Source organism: Somniosus microcephalus, chromosome 10 (assembly GCF_052327205.1).
Source record: "Somniosus microcephalus isolate GS21.2 chromosome 10, FLI_Smic_1.0, whole genome shotgun sequence".
Taxonomy (NCBI): Eukaryota; Metazoa; Chordata; class Chondrichthyes; order Squaliformes; family Somniosidae; genus Somniosus; species Somniosus microcephalus.
In genome coordinates this window covers 213,295,634-213,317,839 of record NC_140996.1, presented here as the reverse complement: position 1 = coordinate 213,317,839, position 22,206 = coordinate 213,295,634, and the positions used below count along the sequence as shown (strand labels likewise).

Here is a 22,206-nt window from a genome sequence, read left to right as displayed (position 1 = left end):
GCCCAGTAGGTTTATAAAAGAAATTGGATTGTAACGCAGGACCTCACCCTATTCATTAACCAGACCTCTTCCACCAAACCCGCGACTTCTACCGGCTTGAAGGACAAGGGCAGCAGGCGCATGGGAACACCACCACCTCCAAGTTCACCTCCAAGTTCCCCTCCAAGTCACACACCATCCTGAGTTGGAAATATATCACCGTTCCTTCATCGTCGCTGGGTCAAAATCCTGGAACTCCCTCCCTAACAGCACTGTGGGAGTACCTTCAGCACACGGCGTGCAGTGGTTCAAGATGGAGGCTCACCACCAACTTCTCGAGGGCAATTAGGGATGGGCAATAAATGCTGGCCTTGCCAGCGATGCCCACACCCCGTGAATGAAATAAAATAAACCTGCACAACACTGCTTCACCGTCCCACTGCTGAAACACTTATCCACATTTTTGTGACCTCTCGGCTCAATTTCTACCACACTTTTCTTGCCAGCTTCCCAAGCTCCACCCTTTAAAAACGCTTAACTTGTCCAAACTTCTGCTGCCAGCATTTTAAACTACTAAGTCCACCTTACCCATGGTACCTGTCTTTGCTGAATTCTACTGGCAACCTATCCCCAATGCGTTGAGAATTGAAAATCCTTGTCCCTTCTATGGCATCACCCCACCCTGCTACCCTTGCAATGATTTGCAGCCCATGCCCTCCAGCCTTCCAATGCCGGCCTCCTGTGTATCCCTCCCCTCCCTTCTGCTCCATCATTAGTGGCAGAGCCTGCAGCTCTCGCCGGCGGCAGCCTCTTGCTGCACTTGCCCTGCACGCGTCCACCGGCCTTGTGCTATTCCCACCGGATTCGGGCAGGAGTTGGGCCTGGGGTATGTCTGATAAAATAGCCGGAGCTTCAGGTTGGGGCGATCCTGATGCTTGTCCCGCCGGCCACATACTCACCCCGAGTTACAATCAGCAATTTTAATGCTGAAACTGAGTGTCAAAAACGGGAAGTTCTGTTCTCCGGCATTGAGATCCCTCACCTCAACGCCGCAAAGATTCACTATCTAATATGTTTTTTAAAAGCTCAACCCAGTGTAATTAGGCGCACAGCACAACACTGACCATGGAGCATGCATGGGACGACAGAGGTGACTTTGGACCTATGGTTCCCAACGCTCTCTACCACTGTGGTTTTCTCCCATCACATTTTCTGCGTTTGTTGTAGACTAATTGATAGAGATTGATTGCTATGATTGGTCAACATCTACCAGGCTGGTAGAAGGCGAGCTAGATCATCCCTTTTGTCATTTTATCTCTCCTGCCTTCCACCCTATCACAAACCTTCCCTTTAATTCTTTCCTCCCCTCCCCGCATTTCCCAGCCTCTGCACTTGCTTAAAACCGATTACCTCTCTAACTTTTTCCAGCTCTGACGAAAGGTCGTCGACCTGAAACGTTAACTCTGTTTCTCTCTCTCCACAGGCCTGACCTGCTGAGCATTTCCAGCTTTTTCTGTTTTGATTTCAGATCTCCAGCGTCCGCAGGATTTTGCTTTTGTAGATGGACCTTGGTCATTTTGAGTCCAGCAATTCCTACGTTCATATGATTCCAGTTCAGCACTAACTGGGAATCTCAGTCAGAGTGGCTGGTATGGGAAATTAAACAGAATTCAAACTGGTGCAGTCAAGAGTGCTCTTTTCAGCTGTTTTGGCCGTACTGGTGGGGCAGAGTAGGGAACTTTTTCTATTCATGCTTTAACTGACCGCTTGAAAGAAAAAGACTTGCATTTATATAGCGCCTTTCACGGCCTGAGGATGATCCAAAATGCTTCACAGCCAATGAAGTACTTATTTTGAAGTGTAGTCACTGTTCTAATGTAGGGGACGCAGCAGCCAATTTTGCACAGTAAGCTCCCACAAACAGCAATGTAATAATGACCAAATAATCTGTTTTAGTGATGTTGGTTGAGGGATCAACCCCAACAGTATAAAGATACGTATCTTCCATTAATATCACAATTATTAGTTCTTCAATCCTATTGAGAGACATGGCTCAATAGAGCCCAAATTCAATGTTGTGGTCCCATACTCACTAAAAAAAATAGTTCATTGTGTTTTAGTACACATCCCATCAGCAGGTATGTGGACATTTCACATATAACTCCCCTACTCTTCTTCAAAATAGTGCCATGGGATCTTTTACATCCACCTGAGTGAGCAGACGGGGTCTCGCTTTAACGTCTCGTCCGAAAGACTTTGGTGCTGAGACTAGGTGACCCTAATTCCCCAATGCCAACATCACTCACCTTTGATGAGCAGAAAAAATCAACGTGAAATAGGTTATTTAAAAACTATTATAAATTTAGGTCTGGCAGAAATGGCTGGTCAGGATAGATGTGCCACGTTTCACTGTAGTGTTTGATTCTCTCAGTTTTATTTCATCACTGTCCAAGCAGACAACCAATTTCAAAATAAGCTCAATCCGTAAACAACCACCCAGGAAATGTAATCAAGCAATTATTTACACAGGAATCAGAAAGAGATATTGCAATCTCTTTTCAAAAAGACATTTGCCGCAATACACACTGCAATTTTATTGAAAAAGTAAATATTAGTTTTACTTCAGAACATTCGCTTTTCAATCAATGGTTGCAAAGATTTTGCCAAAAATTAATATGAGATAGACTCATTCTGGGACTTACTGGGGCTGTGTCAGTCGTTATCAATATCCAGTATTTCATTCAAATCGTCAAGGTCATCCTCGGCCGATTTTGCTGTATCTTCTTCCACCAACCTATCTGAGTTTCCCATTGTTGTGGTCCCATACTCACTAAAAAAAATAGTTCATTGTGTTTTAGTACACATCCCATCAGCAGGTATGTGGACATTTCACTTTCACTTTCAAAATAAATCTATACACAATGGCCCGGATTTTGCGTAGATAATAACAGTGAGGCTAACAGCACTCACCGTTATTATGGAGTGAATCGGGCAGCAACTTCCCCCACATGCGCAGTTAAACGCGGAAATCCGGAAGTAGCCGTCGGAGATACCCCGCTCCTTTTCCAAAATCTCCACTGGCGCTCACTCTCGGAGCTTGGTGATTCTTCTGCAGTTGGTTGCTTCATTCGGAACCTCCCAGACCCAGCAGGTTGCTGAAAGCTATTCCCTAATTGGTGGCTGGAGCGTGCCCTGATTCATCAGAACCCACCAATGAGGGAGCACTCTTTTCCAGTCCTCCAGGACTGAATGTCCTCTTCACAGTTAATGGCAGAACATCAATGCTGGACCGACTTTTACTCTTCTTACACTCAAAGGCTGACCAATTTGGATGCCTTGTATCCTTTCTATGGTATCTAACTTCAAAGTCCTCCATTTCTTGGATGCTTCAGCTAATGACTACACATAGCACTGTACACAATGTTCTTTGCAAACTGTGCTTATACGTGCTTTGACAGCCAATATACAGTCTGTCATTTCGAAGTTAGTCACTGAGTATATTTTACTTCAGCAGCACAGCTCCTGTGCACCTCCCAATAGACAATAACAGACCAGCTAACTCTAATTAGTTAGGCTCAAGCGTGAAGACTGAGCACTTGGCCATGGTACCAGAGTGTTGTAGGTGTCCATGGAACCTAACCATAACCAAAAAAAAAGGGCAGCACTTCCAGGAGCGAAGGGGAGAAAGTAAAAAATAAAAGGAGCGAACAACCTGCCGACAGCCACAGTCTAAACCTACACACAAACAATGGCCACTTAGACGAGGTACCAGAGGATAAATTGTGTCCCTGAAACTGTATCCCAGCCTTCAGGGTTGGGCTACAAGAGGAAACTGGAAGGGAAATAAAGAAGACAGAGGATAAAAAAAACAAGTTGTAAATGTCAGTGTACCTGTAAAGTGACTGCATCCCATCCTTTTCCAATGGATGCTCCTTCGTGTGACTCTCCCTTCGGCTTGCCCGCTCCTCATTTTCTCTCAGTACCGCGGAGCTCAACCGAGGCATCAAGAAACTGGGTGAGATCTTCACACTCTGCTCCTCATTCAGTTCTGCATTACTAATGCTGTCTTCTGCAAAATAAAATGGCAAAAATATACTGTTTCACCAGTATTTTAAATCCTACCGTCGGTCAAACGGCTATTCCCTGGTGTTACTGAGAGAAGGTCACGACTATTCAGATCCTATGAACAACAGTCAAATAACACATTGTAACTTTGGAGTCGGCATAGGTGCGAGCAATATGTATGCTTTCAAGAAATTTCTCAATAATTAATATGCTGATTGATGGGAATCCTGCAGAGAGGGGATGCATTGAATTTGGGCTCTATTGAGCCATGTCTCTCAATAGGATTGAAGAATTCATCATTGTGATATTAACGGAAGATACGTATCTTTGTACTGATGGGCTCAGCAACTCCTTGGGCTCAGAAATAGAAGCAATAATGATTGAATTACATTGGGCAATGGCCCCCCATGTTGTCAGGTGTGAAAGCTGATAATATACCCCATGGTGCCCGACGTGTCCTTAGGTAAGTAGCAAGTGCAAAAGACTTGGGAGCCTGTGCGTTAGCTGGACACTAGCCTCACGAGCACCCTGAGTGCAATGCAGGTTAAATGGCCACCCCATAAGGCAGGGCCGTCCGACGCCTGTTTGGAACAGGTGCTGAAGGACAGTTTACTATTAGAAGAGAAAAAAAACATCAGGCCTTCCTGCCCTTTGCCTGGTGCCTATGTTTCTCCTTGCGCACCAGAAAATTGCCCAGCGCACAACAGGCCTTCGCTGACTGTTGATGCCCCAACACTCCCTAGTGTGTTGTGAGCAATGCACCTGGGGTGCCAGAAAATGATGCAAGTGAGTTGACCTCATGCTATCCACTGAGGTCACCTTACCCGTTCCTAGGTGCAAGTAGCATCTGTGCGTGCTGGTGCTGCACTCTGGACACATTATCTGCCCGTAGTATAAATGAGGTCTCGATTTTAAAATTCTCATCCTTGTTTTCAAATCCCTCCAGGGCCTCGCCCCTCCCTATCTCTGTAATCTCCTCCAGCGCGCCCCCCCCCCCTGCTGAGATATCTGCGCTCCTCCAATTCTGCCCTCGTTAGCATCCCTGATTTTAATCGCTCCACCATTGGTGGCCGTGCCTTCTGCTGCCTAGGCCCTAAGCTCTGGAATTCCCTCCCTAAACCTCTCCGCCTCTCTACCCCTCTCTCCTCCTTTAAGACGCGCCTTAAAACCTACCTCTTTGACCAAGCTTTTGGTCATCTGCCCTAATTGCTCCTATGTGGCTCGGTGTCAAATTTTGTTTGATAACACTCCTGTGAAGTGCCTATGTTAAAGGCGCTATATAAATGCACATTGTTGTTGTTATAATGGCATTTGCTGGTCTACCTGGATCCTTCCCCCCGCCCCCCGCCTCCCACAACTGGTGCTTGATCTTTAAGTGACTCACTGAGTCTCCTGTGTACCCTACACATTCTCATTAACAATTTACTTGCTAACCAGTTGCTGAGGAAGCTTGCAATCTAGCAGTCCAATAATCAAGTGTCGACTCTTTGACCTCCACCATAAAAAAATAGTTTGCATTAAAGTGATGAGTAGTTCCAGGGTGAAAGGTCAGTCCAGTCGTCTGCTTAACGGTGCTGGGTTGTGGCGCTGGCCGTCCCCTCCATAGGCATTTGTTTTCTTTCAAGAAACTTCGCTGACTGGACAACTCCATGGTGCAGCACACCATCAAGTTTAAGAGAGCAGGAAGGAAGATGAGGTAAGTGAAGAACTGCTGATTAAGGTGATGTTCAGCTTGGGGTTTAAAAATCTGTCAATTGTAGCTGGAAGGGCAGACTAAGAGAGATAAGGAATGCCACGGTTTGGAGTTTTTTATTATTCGCTTATGGCGTCGCTGGCAAGGCCAGCATTTATTGCCCATCCCTAGTTGCCCTTGAGAAGGTGGTGGTGAGCCGCCTTCTTGAACCGCTGCAGTCTGTGTGGTGAAGGGGTGTTAGGGAGGGAGTGCCAGGATTTTGACCCAGCGACGATGAAGGATCGACGATATACTTCCAAGTCAGGATGGTGCGTGACTTGGAGGGTAACTTGGAGGTGGTGGTGTTCCCATGTGCCTGCTGCCCTTGTCCTTCTAGGTGGAAGAGGTTGCGGGTTTGGGAGGTGCTGCCGAAGAAGCCTTGGCGAGTGGCGGAGGGAGTGAATGTTTAAGGTGGTGGATGGGGTGCCAATCAAACGGGCTGCTTTGTCCTGGATGGTGTCGAGCTTCTTGAGTGTTGTTGGAGCTGCACTCATCCAGGCAAGTGGAGAGTCTTGGGAAAGGATGAGTTAGAACAGATTGAGCATTTCAAGGGTGAGTGGGACTAACTGGATTGCTCTTCGAAAGAGCCGGCGCAGACTCGATGGGCCGAATGGCCTCCTTCTGTGCTGTATGATTCTAATTGGATATACAATGTCTAAAATTGCATGGGTAATGTGGAGTCGTTGGCTGACACTAATAACATTATTTAACAATTACACATCTAAGCTATACCAGTAAATTGAGGATAAGTTAAAGATTAAAAATGACAAATTTAGTCAATCGGATCTACAGTAACTTTGGCAAGATGGAAACAGCCTGCTATCACTGTATTCTCTGATTCTACATTGAGGAGGAAGCGAGTAAGAAGACCGTTTTGCACCGTGTACTTGATGCTTACCAGTTTGCAGTCTCCTCTTCAGAGATGTTGATTTGGATTGTTGGTGCACTGGAGACAGTGCACTCTTGTCACTGCTGCTGGTGGATATTGTATCATCATCCCGGCTATCCAACAAGGACCTTCTGTACGAAATTAGCGGAAGCCACTCCTCTCCATTCTCTGCTGCCATCTGGTCTGTTACAAACCTCTCCAGGTAATTGTATCTGAGCAGAAAATGAGACTCAATTGAATGGTGGAAGGCAGTGAAGAGATTGGTTAGAGGAAAGCCTCCTCTTCCATGTCACAGAGGTTGCATCTGAAAACTATTTCTATTCCACAGTAATTCTTGGTATTTTACAGTATCCGATTGATATTTAGCCTCAAATCTAGACTCTCTCCTGAGGACTAGGTGACACAGTAGATTAGCATAAAGTCCTTATTTCTACGCGACCTGAGTTAGAATCCAGCCCCGATTAATGGAAAATCACCGTGCTCACTTTCAACAAACTGGTAGGCATTGGTCCGTGCTGTCCACAATTCAGCGCTAGCCTGACATTTTCACTCGAAGAGCTTGAAGACTATCTGATGAAAAAGTCACACTTGAAGTAGTACGGGGTTTGCATTATACCAGTAGGTTGGTGATGCGCTTGATCTGTTGCTATACCTGGCTTGGGAGGGGATGATCCCGGCACTGTGTACAAGGAATGGGCTACTTTGAAACAAGGAATTTAGTCTCTGAACTGCACTACAGCGAGCCAGATCACTGAATCAATGGCAGAATCATCACAAGAATGGGAAGCTCAAATTACCACAACATTTATATTAGAATCATAGAATGATACCGCACAGAAGGAGGCCATTCGGCCCATCGTGCCTGTGCCGGCTCTTTGAAAGAGCCGTCCAATTAGTCCCACTCCCCCTGCTTCTTCCCCTTGGTCCTTTAATTATTTCCCACTCAAGTAGATAACACCAAAGACAAATTTCTATCCCTACGGCTCTATTTCTAAAGCTAAGGATCCCGTGTGCTTTTGCCACAGTGATGTGACCTTCGCTCAAGACCTTAGTCTTCAGTTACATCACTCACACAGGATTGTTAGTTGGAAGTGGATGTCTTGGCAACCAAGGAGATGTAAATAAATAAGCACAGAGGGGCTCAGACCAAATCATTAAAAAAATACCATAGAAAAGATGACAGTAATTAAATGGATAGAACAGTGAGCGGTGTACTTTGGCTCGAGTGCAGCATAAACGCTGGCATGGACTGGTTGGGCCGAATGGCCAGTATCTGTGCCGTATATCCGATGTAATCCTACGTACTGATGGGGTGACGAGAGAGAAAGAAGGTTGTGGTGTTCCATTTATAATGTATGAATAATTATTCACTTACACAGTTCTTTTGTCCGTTTTCAACAGCTTTGGGGAAAATTCGCTCAAGATGTCCAGGAAAGCCACGTTAAGGGGAGGCCGATTCTTACCCTTTGTGTTGTCATCTCTGAAGGCAAACTCGATGCCGTTTCTGTCAAAACAGATGATGTGAAATCAGTCGACAGGAGCTGGCGAAGCAAAAAATAACTCTTAACGCAGGGCGAACGCTCACTATCAAGGCTGAGGTAATAGAAATGAATTGTACTTGTGCAGCATGGCCATCGCGTCCCTGGTTTTCAACTGGTCAAAGCCAAAGGTCAGCGAGAAGCGTCGGGCCAAGTCCTTGATGCTGGTGAAGGGCTGAGACCACCTGTCCAGATTGGAACCTTGACCTTGCAACAGTTCGTTGAACAGCTGCGACAATAAATGCATAAATATCAAGGTCTGCACCCTGGGAGAACAATACCTGGAAGACAGAATTGTAATTCTGATGGGCTTTTCTGCCCTGCATGTTGCAAAAACAAATGATGATGAAAATCAGTAAACGAAACTCCAACCGCAAATGTCAAATACCACCAGCGAGCTGCCTGTTGCAGTTCCTGTGGCGCCTGCTTAGGAAAACAACCAAAAAAAAGACTTAATCAGCGAATGAAGTATTGCTGTAAGCTTGCTGCATCGTAAAGAGCAACTACTGTACACTGAGCAAGGTGCACGTATTTAAGCTGCGTTTCCGTGTGGCAGAAGGATAGGCGTCTATAAATCACAACCGCGTTGAAGTATCTGGAGCATTGCAGAAACATGCACCATTTAGAGATTGCGATTTACATGACTTTTTTTGGTTTAATTTATGTTTAATTTATGTTTAATTTAATTCATGGTTTAAAGCATGTTAAAAATGGTCGCAAATTTTTTAATAAATGACGCGGGCACTAACACTGAGTCAGAAGGAAATAAATAGCAACCTGGCTGGGGAGTCTAGAACCAGAGGTCACAGTCTCATGATAAGGGGTCGGCCACTTGGGACTGAGATGAGGAGAAATTTCTTCACTGATTGAGGTAGAGAATTCCAAAGATTCACCACCCTGAGGGCTGTGGAGGCTCAGTCATTGAGTATATTCAAGACAGAGATCGATAGATTTTTGGACTCTAAGGGAATCAAGGGATATGGGGATAGTGCGGGAAGATGGAGTTGAGGTAGAAGATCAGCCATGATCATATTGAATGGCGGAGCAGGCTCGAGGGGCCGAAAGGCCGACTCCTGCTCCTATTTCTTATGAACTTTAAGTTCTTAACCTGAATTTATGGGAGTACCTTCACCACACGGACTGCAGCGGTTCAAGAAGGCGGACCACCCCCCATCTTCTCAAGGGCGATTAGGGACGGGCAATGAATGCTGGCCTTGCCGGCGACGCCCACCTCCCCAGAATTAATTTAAATAAAGTAGAAAACATTACAAAGCCCTAAGATGTTTGAGATTTATCCCCCCCCCCCCACCCCTTGGCAATGACCATAACCCAGGAGTAAATTCAGGTCAGTCCAGTTGTGGGATACGAATCATTGAATCATACAGCACAGAAGGAGGCCATTCGGCCCATCGCGCCTGTGCCGGCTCTTTGAAAGAACTGTCCAATTAGTCCCACTCTCCCTCGCTCTTTCTCCATAGCCCTGTAATCTTTTTTTCCTTTTCAAGTATTTACCCAATTCCCTTTTGAAAGTTATTACTGAATCTGCTTCCACCGCCCTTTCAGGCATTCCAGATCACAACAACTCTGTGTCTAAAAAAACATCTCTTCGTCTCCCCTCTGGTTCTTTTGCCATTTATAAGCTATATTAATGGCAATGTTCAAGTAAGGTTCATGTAAACTAATGGGTAAAGCAAGGCTAACTGACATGGATATTAAGATCTAGGTTATATTGTAGCCAGGGAAAGGGCCAGTGTCTCTCTCAGCACTGAACTTTGTCCCTGAGGCTGGAGCTCCCTGCTTTCTACTGATGCATTCAGGAGGGATTCTTACCTGCTTCAAGCTCTGAATCAAGGTCTTTGCACACTGGATTTTATCAATCTGCCTTGTCCTGCTGAGTGTTTCTTTAATGATGTCTCCATAGTCAATGAAATACTGGAGAAAAACAGACACATATTTTGTGAGTTGCGTGTCATACGTGTGGATAACACTCATTCGCTTTTTTATTGAAGGCGATATCAAATTAAAACCCATGTTCAAATCCAGCCTGGACTAATAAGATGAAAGCCTGGTCTCTCTACTGACTGTGAGGTCTTAAGTGAAATGATTCTGGGCTGCCTCAATCTGTCTGCAAGTGGCCCTGGGCTCACCGTGCAAAGCTACTCCTAATTCAGAACAAATTGGCACTAAATTGGTTATCAAACTCAAGAGAAGCCACAGGGAAGGCTGTTGCACGAAGAGAAAAAATGTCATTCTAGTGCAGTAGGGAGTGCTCTTCTGAAGTCAGCTCTGAGGTACATTGCTGGACAGAGTTTTTTTTAATTCATTCATGGGAGGTGGCGTCGCTGGCAAGGCCAGCATTTATTGCCCATCCCTAACTGCCCTTGAGAAGGCGGTGGTGAGCCGCCTTCTTGAACCGCTGCAGTCCGTGTGGTGAAGGGACTCCCACAGTGCTGTTAGGTAGGAAGTTCCAGGATTTTGACCCAGCGACGATGAAGGAACGGTGATATATTTCCAAGTCAGGATGGTGTGTGACTTGGAGGGGAACTTGGAGGTGATGGTGTTCCCATGCACCTGTTGCCCTTGTCCTTCTAGGTGGAAGAGGTCGTGGGTTTGGGAGGTGCTGTCGAAGAAGCCTTGGCGAGTTGCTGCAGTGCATCTTGTAGATGGTGCACACTGCAGCCACGGTGCGCCGGTGGTGGAGGGAGTGAATGTTTAAGATGGTGGATGGGGTGCCAATCAAGTGGGCGGCTTTGTCCTGGATGGTGTCGAGCTTCTTGAGTGTTGTTGGAGCTGCACTCATCCAGGCAAGTGGAGAGTATTCCATCACACTCCTTACTTGTGCCTTGTAGATGGTGGAAAGGTTTTGGGGAGTCAGAAAGTGAGTCACTCGCCACAGAATACGCAGCCTCTGACCTCTTGTAGCCACAGTATTTAAGTGGCTGGTCCAGTAGAAGTTTTACTCAGTATCTAACGGTACTATATTTCAAGTGGTCCAAATTCAAATTTGGGTTTTCATTTGATATCTTCTTTATCTCACGGGGGCTGGAATACAAAGGGGGAGGTGGGGGAGGAAGTTATGCTTCAGTTGTATTGAGCCTGGTTCAGACCCCATCTGGAGCACTGCGTTCTGTTTCGGGCACTGTTATATCCGTGTATCTTAATGTGGTGTCCTTCAATAATCAGACAAAGACTGCAGGGAACGATCAACAGGTGTTTACTGAATGAGGGTTCAAACTGCAACTGACTGTACAGATCACTACTCAGGGTTTATATACATGTGTGGTCACTGCCGGTACTACAGGATACAGGAGCTGTAAAAAGTAGTTCTCCCCCTTAAAGGTACATACACCACAATTCCTCCCCTTTTGGATTAACAGTACCATAACACTCATTTAACAATTAAATATCAAACTAATTACAATTAACACTTTTAACATGCAACATTAGCTGAAAATAGTCGATTTATAAATTCAGTCATTGGGGAGGCTTCCTGATTCTTTCTGGATAACGCCTTTCCCGAGTGTCTCGCTCTTGGTGCGGAGGCGATTCTAACACCCTGTCGTCAGTTGATTCATCAGTTGATTCATCAGCTTCCAATGCTATTGTTTCTGAGGTAGATGCGACCTGTACGTCGGGTTCCTCTCCAGGTACGTATGGCCGAGACATGGGGTTGACTTGTTCCTGTGACTCTAGGATCTGGTCAGCATGGCGTCTCACAATGTTCTCCCCAACATCCACTGTGTACATTAGTGGCCCCTGCCGTGTGCATATCGTTCCGGGTTGCCATTTCTCTGTTCGGTAGTCGCGGGCCAAGACTGGTTGCCCTACATTGAAGCTCCTTGTCGGCTTCTCATTGATGTGCTGGAATTGCTTACTCTCAACATCTCTTCGTACATTTGGTCTGAGCAAATCCAGACGAGATCTCAACCTTCGGTTAAAGAACATCATGGCCGGGGCCTGGTTGGTGACTGCATGTGCCGCATTTCTGTAGGCTAACAGGAAATTGTCCACCTTATGCTGCAGTGGAATGTCGTCATCGCACATGGCCTTTACTGCTTTTTTTAAAGGTTTGTACGAACCTCTCAGCCAATCCATTTGTGGCTGGATGATATGGGGCGGATGTGTAATGCCTTACCCCATTCCTTTTCATAAATCTTCGAAACTCTTCGGACACAAACTGTGGTCCGTTATCAGAGCAAATCTGCTCTGGCAAGCCGTTCCTGGCAAAAATGGTCCGTAGGACTGCAATAGTTTTCTCCGTGGTGGTGGAGGACATTTTGATCACCTCAGGCCATTTCGAGTGCGCATCCACGGCTATTAAAAACATTGAGTCCATGAATGGACCAGCAAAATCAATATGCACCCGTTGCCATGGAGATGAGGGCCACTCCCATGGGTGTAGAGGGGCATGTGGTGGTGCATTTTGGACCTTCTGGCATCCTGAGCAGCTCTTTGTCAGGTCCTCGATTTGCTGATCAATCCCCGGCCACCACACATAAGCCCTAGCAAGGCTTTTCATTTTCACCCCTCCCAGATGACCTTCGTGAAGCTCATTGAGCACTCTCTCCCTTAACTTGGGTGGAATTACCACTCGGGATCCACACATCAAGGTCCCCTGGCATACTGACAGCTGTTCTCTTCTGGATGAGAATGCTGGCAACAGTGAGTCGCCATGTGCTGGCCATCCCTTCACCGTCAAATCATATACCCGAGACAGTGTCGGGTCATTTCAGGTCTCCTTCTCTATACCAGCGTTAGTTACTGGCAAGCATTCAATTATAGTCGAATGAAATATTTCGACAGGATCCACTGCTGGTGCTTCCTCCGCAGTAGGCAGTGGCAGGCGTGATAGCCCATCAGCGTTTCCATGCTGTTTCGTGCCCTTATACTCGATTTCATATTGGTGCGCCCCTAGAAAAAGGGACCATCTTTGTAGCCGTTGCGCAGTCATCACCGGAACGCCCTTCTTTGGATTAAAGATGGAGACAAGTGGTTGGTGGTCAGTCAGCAAGGTGAACTTCTGCCCGTGCAGATAGTGATTGAACTTTTTCACTCCCCACACTAGGCTGAGCGCCTCCCTGTCAATCTGGGCGTAGTTACGCTCGGCTGAGGTTAGTGACCGAGACGCAAAGGCTACTGGCCTCTCCGAGCCGTCCGGGAATTTGTGCGACAGCACCGCTCCAATGCCATAGGGTGATGCATCACACACCAACCGAATTGGTAGTGCTGGGTTGAAATGAGCCAACACCTCTTTTGATGTGATCAATGCTTTGCTCTTCTGGAAAGCTCGTTTACATTCGTCACTCCACTTCCATGGTACCCCCGTTTGCAGTATGGTGTTCAGTGGGTGTAGTATGGTAGACAAATTCGGCAAGAACTTATGGTAGTAGTTCACCAGCCCGAGGAACGACCTCAGTTGTGACACATTTTCCAATGCTGAAGCCTTGACTACTGCCTCAATCTTTTCAGGGGACTTATGTAACCCCTCTTTATCAATAACGTGGCCACAATACGAGATCTGCTTCTGGAAAAACTCGCATTTGTGGCGATTAGCTCAGAGCCCATATTCCTTCAATCTAGTGAGCACCTGCTCCAGGTTGGCGAGGTGATCACTGTCATTTTCGCCCGTGACCAGGATGTCGTCCAAATAACACTGGGTCCCTGGAATCCCTTGCAGGACTTGTTCCATTGCCCTTTGCCAAATAGCCGGAGCTGATGCTACCCCGAACACCAGCCGGTTGTATTGGTAGAGACCTTTATGAGTGTTGATCGTGAGGTACTGTTTCGAGGCTTCTTCTACCTCCATTTGCAGGTACGCCTGGGCCAGATCAATCTTAGTGAAGCGTTTCCCTCCAGATAGCAAGGCGAAAATATCTTCAATCTGCAGAAGCGGATATTGTACAGTGTGAAGGACTGGGTTCACTGTCACCTTAAAGTCCCCACAGATGCGAACCTTCTTTGGTTCCCCAGGCGTATTACTCAACGACCTCTTCATTACAGGAACGATGGGTGTAGCCCACTCGCTCCAGTCCACTTTGGACAATACTCCTGAACGTTCCAAACCTTCCAGCTCTGCTTCAACGGCTGGGCGGATCGCATAAGGTACCGGCCTGGCCTTAAAAAACTTTGGGCTTGCATTTTCCTCTATTTTGATCGTCGCTGTTATGCCTTTTAGTGTTCCGAGTCCCTGCTGGAACACTTCTTGTGCGTCAATTAGCATTTTTGACAGTCGTCCAGGTGTGACGTCGTCATCCTTTTTGGCATCTACAGTCAGTGCTTGTATGGAATGCCAATCTAGCTGTATCTTCCAGATCCATTCATGTCCTAGTAGTGGTGGTCCTCCATCTGGCAATACATATAGGTCCATTTTTGGTGTTTCCTTGCCGTTATATATAGCGTTCACCCTTATTTTTCCTTTGGGGTAGACTTTTTGCCCCGTGTACGTCTTCAAGACAATCTTTGTATCTCTCAAGGGTTTACTGAATGAGGGTTCAAACTGCAACTGGCTGTACAGATCACAGTTTGTGTCCGAAGAGTTTCGAAGATTTATGAAAAGGAATGTAAAAAGTAGTTCTCCCCCTTAAAGGTACATACACCACAGGCACCACACCTCAGAAAGGATATATTGGCCTTGGAGTGGGTGCAGGGCAGATTCACCAGAATGATGCCAGGGCTTTGAGGGTTATATTATGAGGACAGGTTGTACAAACTTGGCTTGTATTCCCTTGAGTTTAGAAGATTGAAGGATGATCTGATTGAGGTGTTTGAAATGTTAGAAGGATTTGATAGGGTAGATAATGAAACTATTTCCTCCAATGGGGGAATCCAGAACAAGGGGCCATAATCTTAAAATTAGCGCCAAGTCATTCAGGAGCGAAATCCAGAAGCACTTTTTCCACACAAAGGGTAGTAGAAATCTGGAACTCTTCCCCCCCTCCGCCCCTCAAAAGGCTGGATGCGAGGGGACAATTGGAGATTTCAAGACTGAAATCGATAAGAGTTTTTATTAGGTAAGGGTATCAAGGGATATGGAGCAAAGGCGAGTAAATATAGTTGAGGTGCAAATAAGCCATGTTCTAATTGAATGGCGCAGCAGGCTCCCGGGGCTGAACGGCCTACTCACAAGAACATAAGAGATAGGAGCAGGAGTCGGCCATTCAGCCCTTCGAGCCTGCCCCGCCATTCAATAAGTTCATGGCTGATCTTCTACCTCAACTCCACCTTATCCCTTGATTCCTTTAGGAGCCAAAAATCTCCTGTTCCTATATCCAAACTTAAAAGTACCTGATACTGAAACCGGGCGCCCAAAATGGAAATGTTTCCCATTTCCCAGCACGACTATCCCTCAACTTGACAAAGACCAGAATTCAACAACAAAAAAACTAATAATAGATTTTCTTCTCCTCGACCAGACTCTTCGGCGACACAATCATCTGTCGTGAGGCGATCTGCAAACAACATGTCCTTAAATCTTACTTTTCTTCTTATGCTTTTAATCAAGGTTTAAGGATACTTATTCTGGGGATTGGGGTCAGTTTTCTTTTTGTTCCCACTGTCTGATACAACACAAGTTGTGGCACATTCATACAACAGAGCTAGCAATGGAAGAGTGGGGCGCCTGATATACGGGCTGCTGCTCTCCCACCCACTGGTTCGTTTGCCTTGCCAGTCCAATTTTGAAGCTCCTGATCTCAAGTCTGGCTGGTGAAAAGATGATCAGATGTTGCCATGAAAATACTGACGAGGTGTGAAATTAAAACATGGCTCATCAAATGAAGGAAAGAAACACTTGCGTCATCGTGGCTGGGTCAAAATCCTGGAACACCCTCCCTAACAGCACTATGGGAGCACCTTCACCACACGGACTGCAGTGGTTCAAGAAGGAGGCCCACCACCACTTTTTCAAGGGCAACTAGGGGTGGGCAATAAACGCTGGCCTTGCCAGCGACGCCCACCTCCCAAGAATGGATATATAAGAGAAAATGAGGGCCTCTGGCACTTGTGGAACTGTACCAAGCAAGTGGCATTTTCAGGGAGGGGTAGGTGGGGGAGGGAATTAAATAGTGCGACCGTTTATCGTGTGAGGACAGGACTGCACATGAATAAAAACAAACGGTCATCTGGGTAGTGTATGTACCTTTAAGAGAGAACTACTTTTACAGCTCCTGTATACTGTAGTACTGGCAGTGACCACACTTGTATATAAGCCTTGAGCATGCCTCTGTACTGTTAGTCTTTAGACTACCCTCCTCCAGTAAACACCTGTTGATTGTTAATTTACAGCCTCCGTCTAGTTATTGGAAAACATCATACTATAAGAATCACGGATTCAACAGTGGCGACGAGGATGGGATGGCCAACACATGGCGACTCACTGTTGCCAGCATTCTCATCCAGAAGAGAACAGCTGTTAGTATGCCAGGGGACAGTGATGTGTGGATCCCGAGTGGTAATTCCACCCAAGTTAAGGGAGAGAGTGCTCAATGAGCTTCACGAAGGCCATCTGGGAGGGGTGAAAATGAAAAGCCTTGCTAGGGCTTATGTGTGGTGGCCGGGGATCAATCAACAAATCGAGGACCTAACAAAGAGCTGCTCAGGATGCCAGAAGGTCCAAAATGCACCACCACATGCCCCTCTACACCCATGGGAGTGGCCCTCCTCTCCATGGCAACGGGTGCATATTGATTTTGCTGGTCCATTCATGGACTCAATGTTCTTAATAGCAGTGGATGCGCACTCGAAATGGTATGAGGTCATCAAAATGTCCTCAACCACTACAGACAAAACGATTGCAGTCCTACGGACCATATTTGCCAGGAACGGCTTGCCAGAGCAGATTTGCTCTGATAAGGGACCACAGTTTGTGTCCGAAGAGTTTCGGAAATTTATGAGAAGGAATGGGGTAAGGCATTACACATCCGCCCCGTATCATCCAGCCACAAATGGATTGGCTGAGAGGTTCGTACAAACCTTTAAAAAGGCGATAAGGGCCATGTGCGATGATGAAATTCCACTACAGCATAAGGTGGACAATTTCCTGTTAGCCTACAGAAATGCGACACATGCAGTTACCAACCAGACCCCAACCATGATGTTCTTTAACCGAAGGTTGAGATCTCGTCTGGATTTGCTCAGACCAAATGTGCGAAGAAATGTTGAGGATAAGCAATTCCAGCACATCAATGAAAAGCCGACAAGGAGCTTCAATGTAGGACAACCAGTCTTGGCCCGCGACAACCGAACAGAGAAATGGCAACCCGGAACGATATGCACACGGCAGGGGCCATTAATGTACACAGTGGATGTCGGGGAGAACATTGTGAGACGCCACGTCGACCAGATCCTAGCGTCACAGGAACGAGTCAACCCCATGTCTCGCGTACCTGGGGATGAACCCGACATACCGGTAGCATCTACCTCAGAAACAGTAGCAGCGGAACCTGATGAACTAACCGACGAAAGGGGGCCAGAATCGCCTCCGCACCAAGAACAAGAACCTCAGGAAAGGCGCTATCCAGAAAGGATCAGGAAGCCGCCCCAAAGACTGAATCTATAAATGGACTATTTCAGTTTAATGTGCATGTTAAAGTGTTAATTGTTATTTGAATGTTATGGGTACTGTTAATCTAAAAGGGGAGGAATTGTAGTGTATGTACCTTTAAGAGAGAACTACTTTTACAGCTCCTGTATACTGTAGTACCGGCAGTGTCCACACCTGTATATAAGCCTTGAGCATGCCTCTGTACTGTTAGTCTTTAGACTACCCTCCTCCAGTAAACACCTGTTAATTGTTAATTTACAGCCTCCGTCTAGTTATTGGAAAACATCATACTTTAAGAATCACGGATTCAACAATCTGGGATTATATTTAATTGTATTTTAAGTAAGAATATGCTGACCTATTAAATTCCATACCAGTCACTTAGATTTCTATTCTTGTTCACACTGCAATATCAATATATATACATAACGGTCAGCAAATGCCAACTTGGCTCAGTGGTAGCACTCTGTTTCAGGAGGTTGTGTCTTCAAGGCCCACTACTTCAAGACTTCAGCACATAATCTAAGCTGATACTTCTGTGCCATACTGACGCCTTCCATGCCTGTTCAGGTGGCTGTTTAAGGTCATGAGGCACTTTGTGAAGAAGGGCAGTGAGTTCTCCTGTTAAACTTCTCCCCTCAAACAATACTACCTAAAATAAATTATAGTGAGTCGTCGCTGTTTGTGGGACACGGCTGAGAGCAAAAACGGCTACACAACAGCAGGAACCGCAGTTCAAAATAATTCATTGTAGATGAAGTCTTTTGGTATGTTTCTGAGAGACTTGATTAAGTACGCTATGTAAATACAAGGTCTCTTTTTCATCAGTCGCGTCTATTTGCAACACCAAATTTCTGATTGGTCCCCTTGGAGGACAAGACCTCATCCTGTATAACAGCTGCTCCAAGACCTTAGACAAGTGGCTTCTTCCTCTCCCCGCCCCCTTCAAGATCTCCTCTGGAAACATTTGCAGTACGGGAGATTGCATCACGGTTGATAATATAAATTGAATGAATATATAAGATGTGAAATCTTTACCTTGATGTACTGTTTGAAGATGTCAGCAGCAATGTCCATCTCCACCACGCTGAACACTATTAGCTTACAGAAGGCAGCAAGGAGATTCCTCCTCTTGTGCAATACGCCCACTTTGCATTCTTCATCTATAACAAAATGAAGGGGAGGGCAAGAAGGCTGATTGGTGCCAATACGTTTGTTGTCTAATGAGCGACATTATACTTACCTCAAGTCTCAAAACTGTCTTTTCAACACAACCTTTCTTTTTTCTCTCTCCCACTCCCTATTTTGTTAATAATACTATAGTCATTTGAACGTGGCTCCAAGTACAATGTCCTGCCCACTGCTCCTCCTACCTACAGTCTCACTGTGTTTAAATCAAGATTCATCACAGCCTTCGCTTACCCTGTAACTCCCCAAAGCCTTTCCACCATCTACAAGGCACAAGTAAGGAGTGTGATGGAATACTCTCCACTTGCCTGGATGAGTGCAGCTCCAACAACACTCAAGAAGTTCGACACCATCCAGGACAAAGCAGCCCGCTTGATTGGCACCCCATCCACCACCTTAAACATTCACTCCCTCCGCCACCAGCGTACTGTGGCTGCAGTGTGTACCAGCTACAAGATGCACTGTAGCAACTCGCCAAGGCTTCTTCGGCAGCACCTCCCAAACCCGCGACTTCTTCCACCTAGGACAAGGGCAGCAGGCGCATGGGAACACCACCACCTCCAAGTTCCCCTCCAAGTCACACACCATCCTGATTTATTAGTGTATCGCCGATCCTTCATCGTCGCTGGGTCAAAATCCTGGAACTCCCTCCCAAACAGCACTGTGGGAGTACCGTCACCACACGGACTGCAGCGGTTCAAGAAGGCAGCTCACCACCACCTTCTCAAGGGCAACTAGGAATGGGCAATAAATGCTGGCCTTGCCAGCGACGCCCACATCCCATAAGCAAATAAAAAAATTAATAGAATTTACAGCACAGAAACAGGCCATTCGGCCCAGCTGGTCTATGCCAGTGTTTATGCTCCACATGAGTCACCTCCCACCTTATTTCATCTCACCCTAACCCTATCAGCTCCTCCTTCCATTCCTTTCTCCCTCATGTACTTATCTAGTTTCTCCTTGAAGGCATCTATACTTTTCGCCTCAACCACTCCCTGTGGTAGCGATTTTCACATTCCCACCACTCTCTGGGTAAAGAAGTTTCTCCTGAACTCTTTATTGGATTTATTAGTGATTATCTTATATTTGACGACCCTAGTTTTGGATTCCCAGAGACCTAAAACTGTACAACTCTTTATCCTTCAATCTACAAGATTTTAAAACTGTGTGTATTTTGCAACATGTTCTGCTTCGATATATAAAAGACATTCTGTCTCTTTAATAAATGGAAACCCTTTTTTTCCCTTCTCAATTTGTCTGAGCTGTGCTTTATTAAAGTTGCAGTGAACAGGGCCGATGTCTTCTATTAATAATACCCGAGGTGGAGTAAAACCTTCGCGAATGAAGGTTCCATTAGGAAGTGCGAATCGCGAGTTACAATACAACATCATCGGGAAAGAGTGAGTCGAATATCACTTTCGATTCTGCCAGCCCCCACACCATCATTGTGTTTTCTTGTTATATTATCAGTTTATGTTCATTTCACACATTGAAACATCCTGGGCCCAAAAAAAACAAAATGAGGCGAAAGAATTCTGGCAGTTCCAGCTATGGCTGTTTGCAGGCTTCCATCTCCAACATAACACAGGCCTTGGAACTGTATTGATAAGTGCAAGCGTCAATCACTGCCAGTACAACAACTAAATCATACCAGTGTATACCTATAGAGATCATTTACCTCACACTGTACCCTTTAACACAGAATGACAGAATGATACAGCACAGAAGGCGGCCATTCGGCCCACCATGCCTGTGCCGGCTCTTTGAAAGAGCGATCCAGTTAGTCCCACTCTCCCCTGCTCTTTCCCCATAGCCCTGCAAATTTTTCCTTTTCAAGTAGATAACCAATTCCTTTTCGAAAGCTACTATTGAATCTGCTTCCACCACCCTTTCATGGTGTGGAGATGCCGGAGTTGGACTGGGGTGGTCAAATGTAAGAAGTCACACAACACCAGGTTATAGTCCAACAGTTTTATTTGAAATCACAAGCTTTCGGAGCGCTGCTCCTTCGTCAGGTGAAGGAGCAGCGCTCCGAAAGCTTGTGATTTCAAATAAAACTGTTGGACTATAACCTGGTGGTGTGTGACTTCTTACATTTGACCACCCTTTCAGGCAGTGCGTTCCAGATCACAACAACTCGCTGCGTATTATAATTTCTCCTCATCTCCTCTCTGGTTCTTTTTACCTCAAATCTGTGTCCCTGTGACCCTCCTGCCAGTGGAAACAGTTTCTCCTTATTTACTCTATCAAAACCCCTCATAATTTTGAACACCTCTATCAAATCTCCCCTTTAACCTTCTCTGCTCTAAGGAGAAGAATCTCAGCTTCTCTAGTCTCTCCACATAGCTGAAGTCCCTCATCTCTGGTATTGGGTTTTTATTCAAAGAAATGATCAAAATTCATTGCAGCAGCTTTTTGCCATTTGACGTCATAGAAAAATCAACTAGAACTCAGCAAAACAGTAAAGACAAGACTCGTGGGAGGTGTGAATTTAAGAATAACTCCTGCCCCCCTCCCCAACTCAAGTTCTTCCCCTTGCTCCACCCACAGATGCTAACTCCTTACTGGATTCAGGCCATCATTTGATACCTCGTCTATTTTCCATCTGTTAATCTAAAAGAAAGACTTGTATTTCTATAGTGCCCTTCACAACTTCAGGACGTCCCAAAGCACTTTACAGGCAGTTAAGTACTTTTTGAAGTGTAGTCACTGTTGTTAATGTCGGAAACACAGCAGCCACTTTGCGCACAGCAAGCTCCCACAAACAACAATGAGATAAATGACCAGATAATCTGTTTTAGTGATGATGATTGAGGGATAGGACACCGGGGAGAACTCCCCCTGCTCTTCTTTGAAATAGTACCTCGGTTTAACATCTCATCCAAAAGACGGCACCTCCGACCATGCAGCACTCCCTCAGCGCTGCGCTGGAGCGTCAGCCTAGATTTTCACAGAAATCACAGATACCCCACAGTGCAGATAGAGGCCATTTCGGCCCATCGAGCCTGCACCGACACATATCCCACCCGATCCCCGTAACCCCTACACCAACACATATCCCACCCTATCTCCGTAACCCCACGTATTTAGTCCCCCTAACACTAAGGGTCAATTTATCATAGCCAATCAACCTAACCCGCATTCAAGACCTGGAGTGGGACTTGAACCCACAACCTTGTGGTTATTTGTGAACCATTGCTGGTGGAGAATAGCTGCTGTGCACTGTGGAGCGAGTTTCTGAAGTGTTTCTCTGAGCTCCAGCATTCTTTTTTAA

The 22,206-nt window shown here is 46.0% G+C and overlaps 1 protein-coding gene across 2 annotated transcripts in view; it reads right to left on the bottom strand.

The window, feature by feature from the left end:
* LOC147112076 (cohesin subunit SA-2) overlaps nucleotides 1–22,206 on the bottom strand; it is a 137,645-nt gene that overhangs the window by 3,584 nt on the left and 111,855 nt on the right. The window contains exons 26-32 of one of the 2 annotated variants that reach the window (XM_085999588.1): nucleotides 18,783–18,907; nucleotides 10,034–10,135; nucleotides 8,284–8,432; nucleotides 8,041–8,169; nucleotides 6,675–6,877; nucleotides 3,871–4,048; nucleotides 2,682–2,809 (exon numbers count right to left, since the gene is read on the bottom strand). In XM_085999588.1, the coding sequence (XP_085855714.1) occupies nucleotides 2,692–2,809; nucleotides 3,871–4,048; nucleotides 6,675–6,877; nucleotides 8,041–8,169; nucleotides 8,284–8,432; nucleotides 10,034–10,135; nucleotides 18,783–18,907 (1,004 nt within the window). In that variant the 3' untranslated portion in view covers nucleotides 2,682–2,691. Of the gene's footprint in view, nucleotides 1–1,849; nucleotides 2,810–3,870; nucleotides 4,049–6,674; nucleotides 6,878–8,040; nucleotides 8,170–8,283; nucleotides 8,433–10,033; nucleotides 10,136–18,782; nucleotides 18,908–22,206 lie in introns of those variants that run through there. The other variant, XM_085999587.1, reaches the window with a different exon arrangement.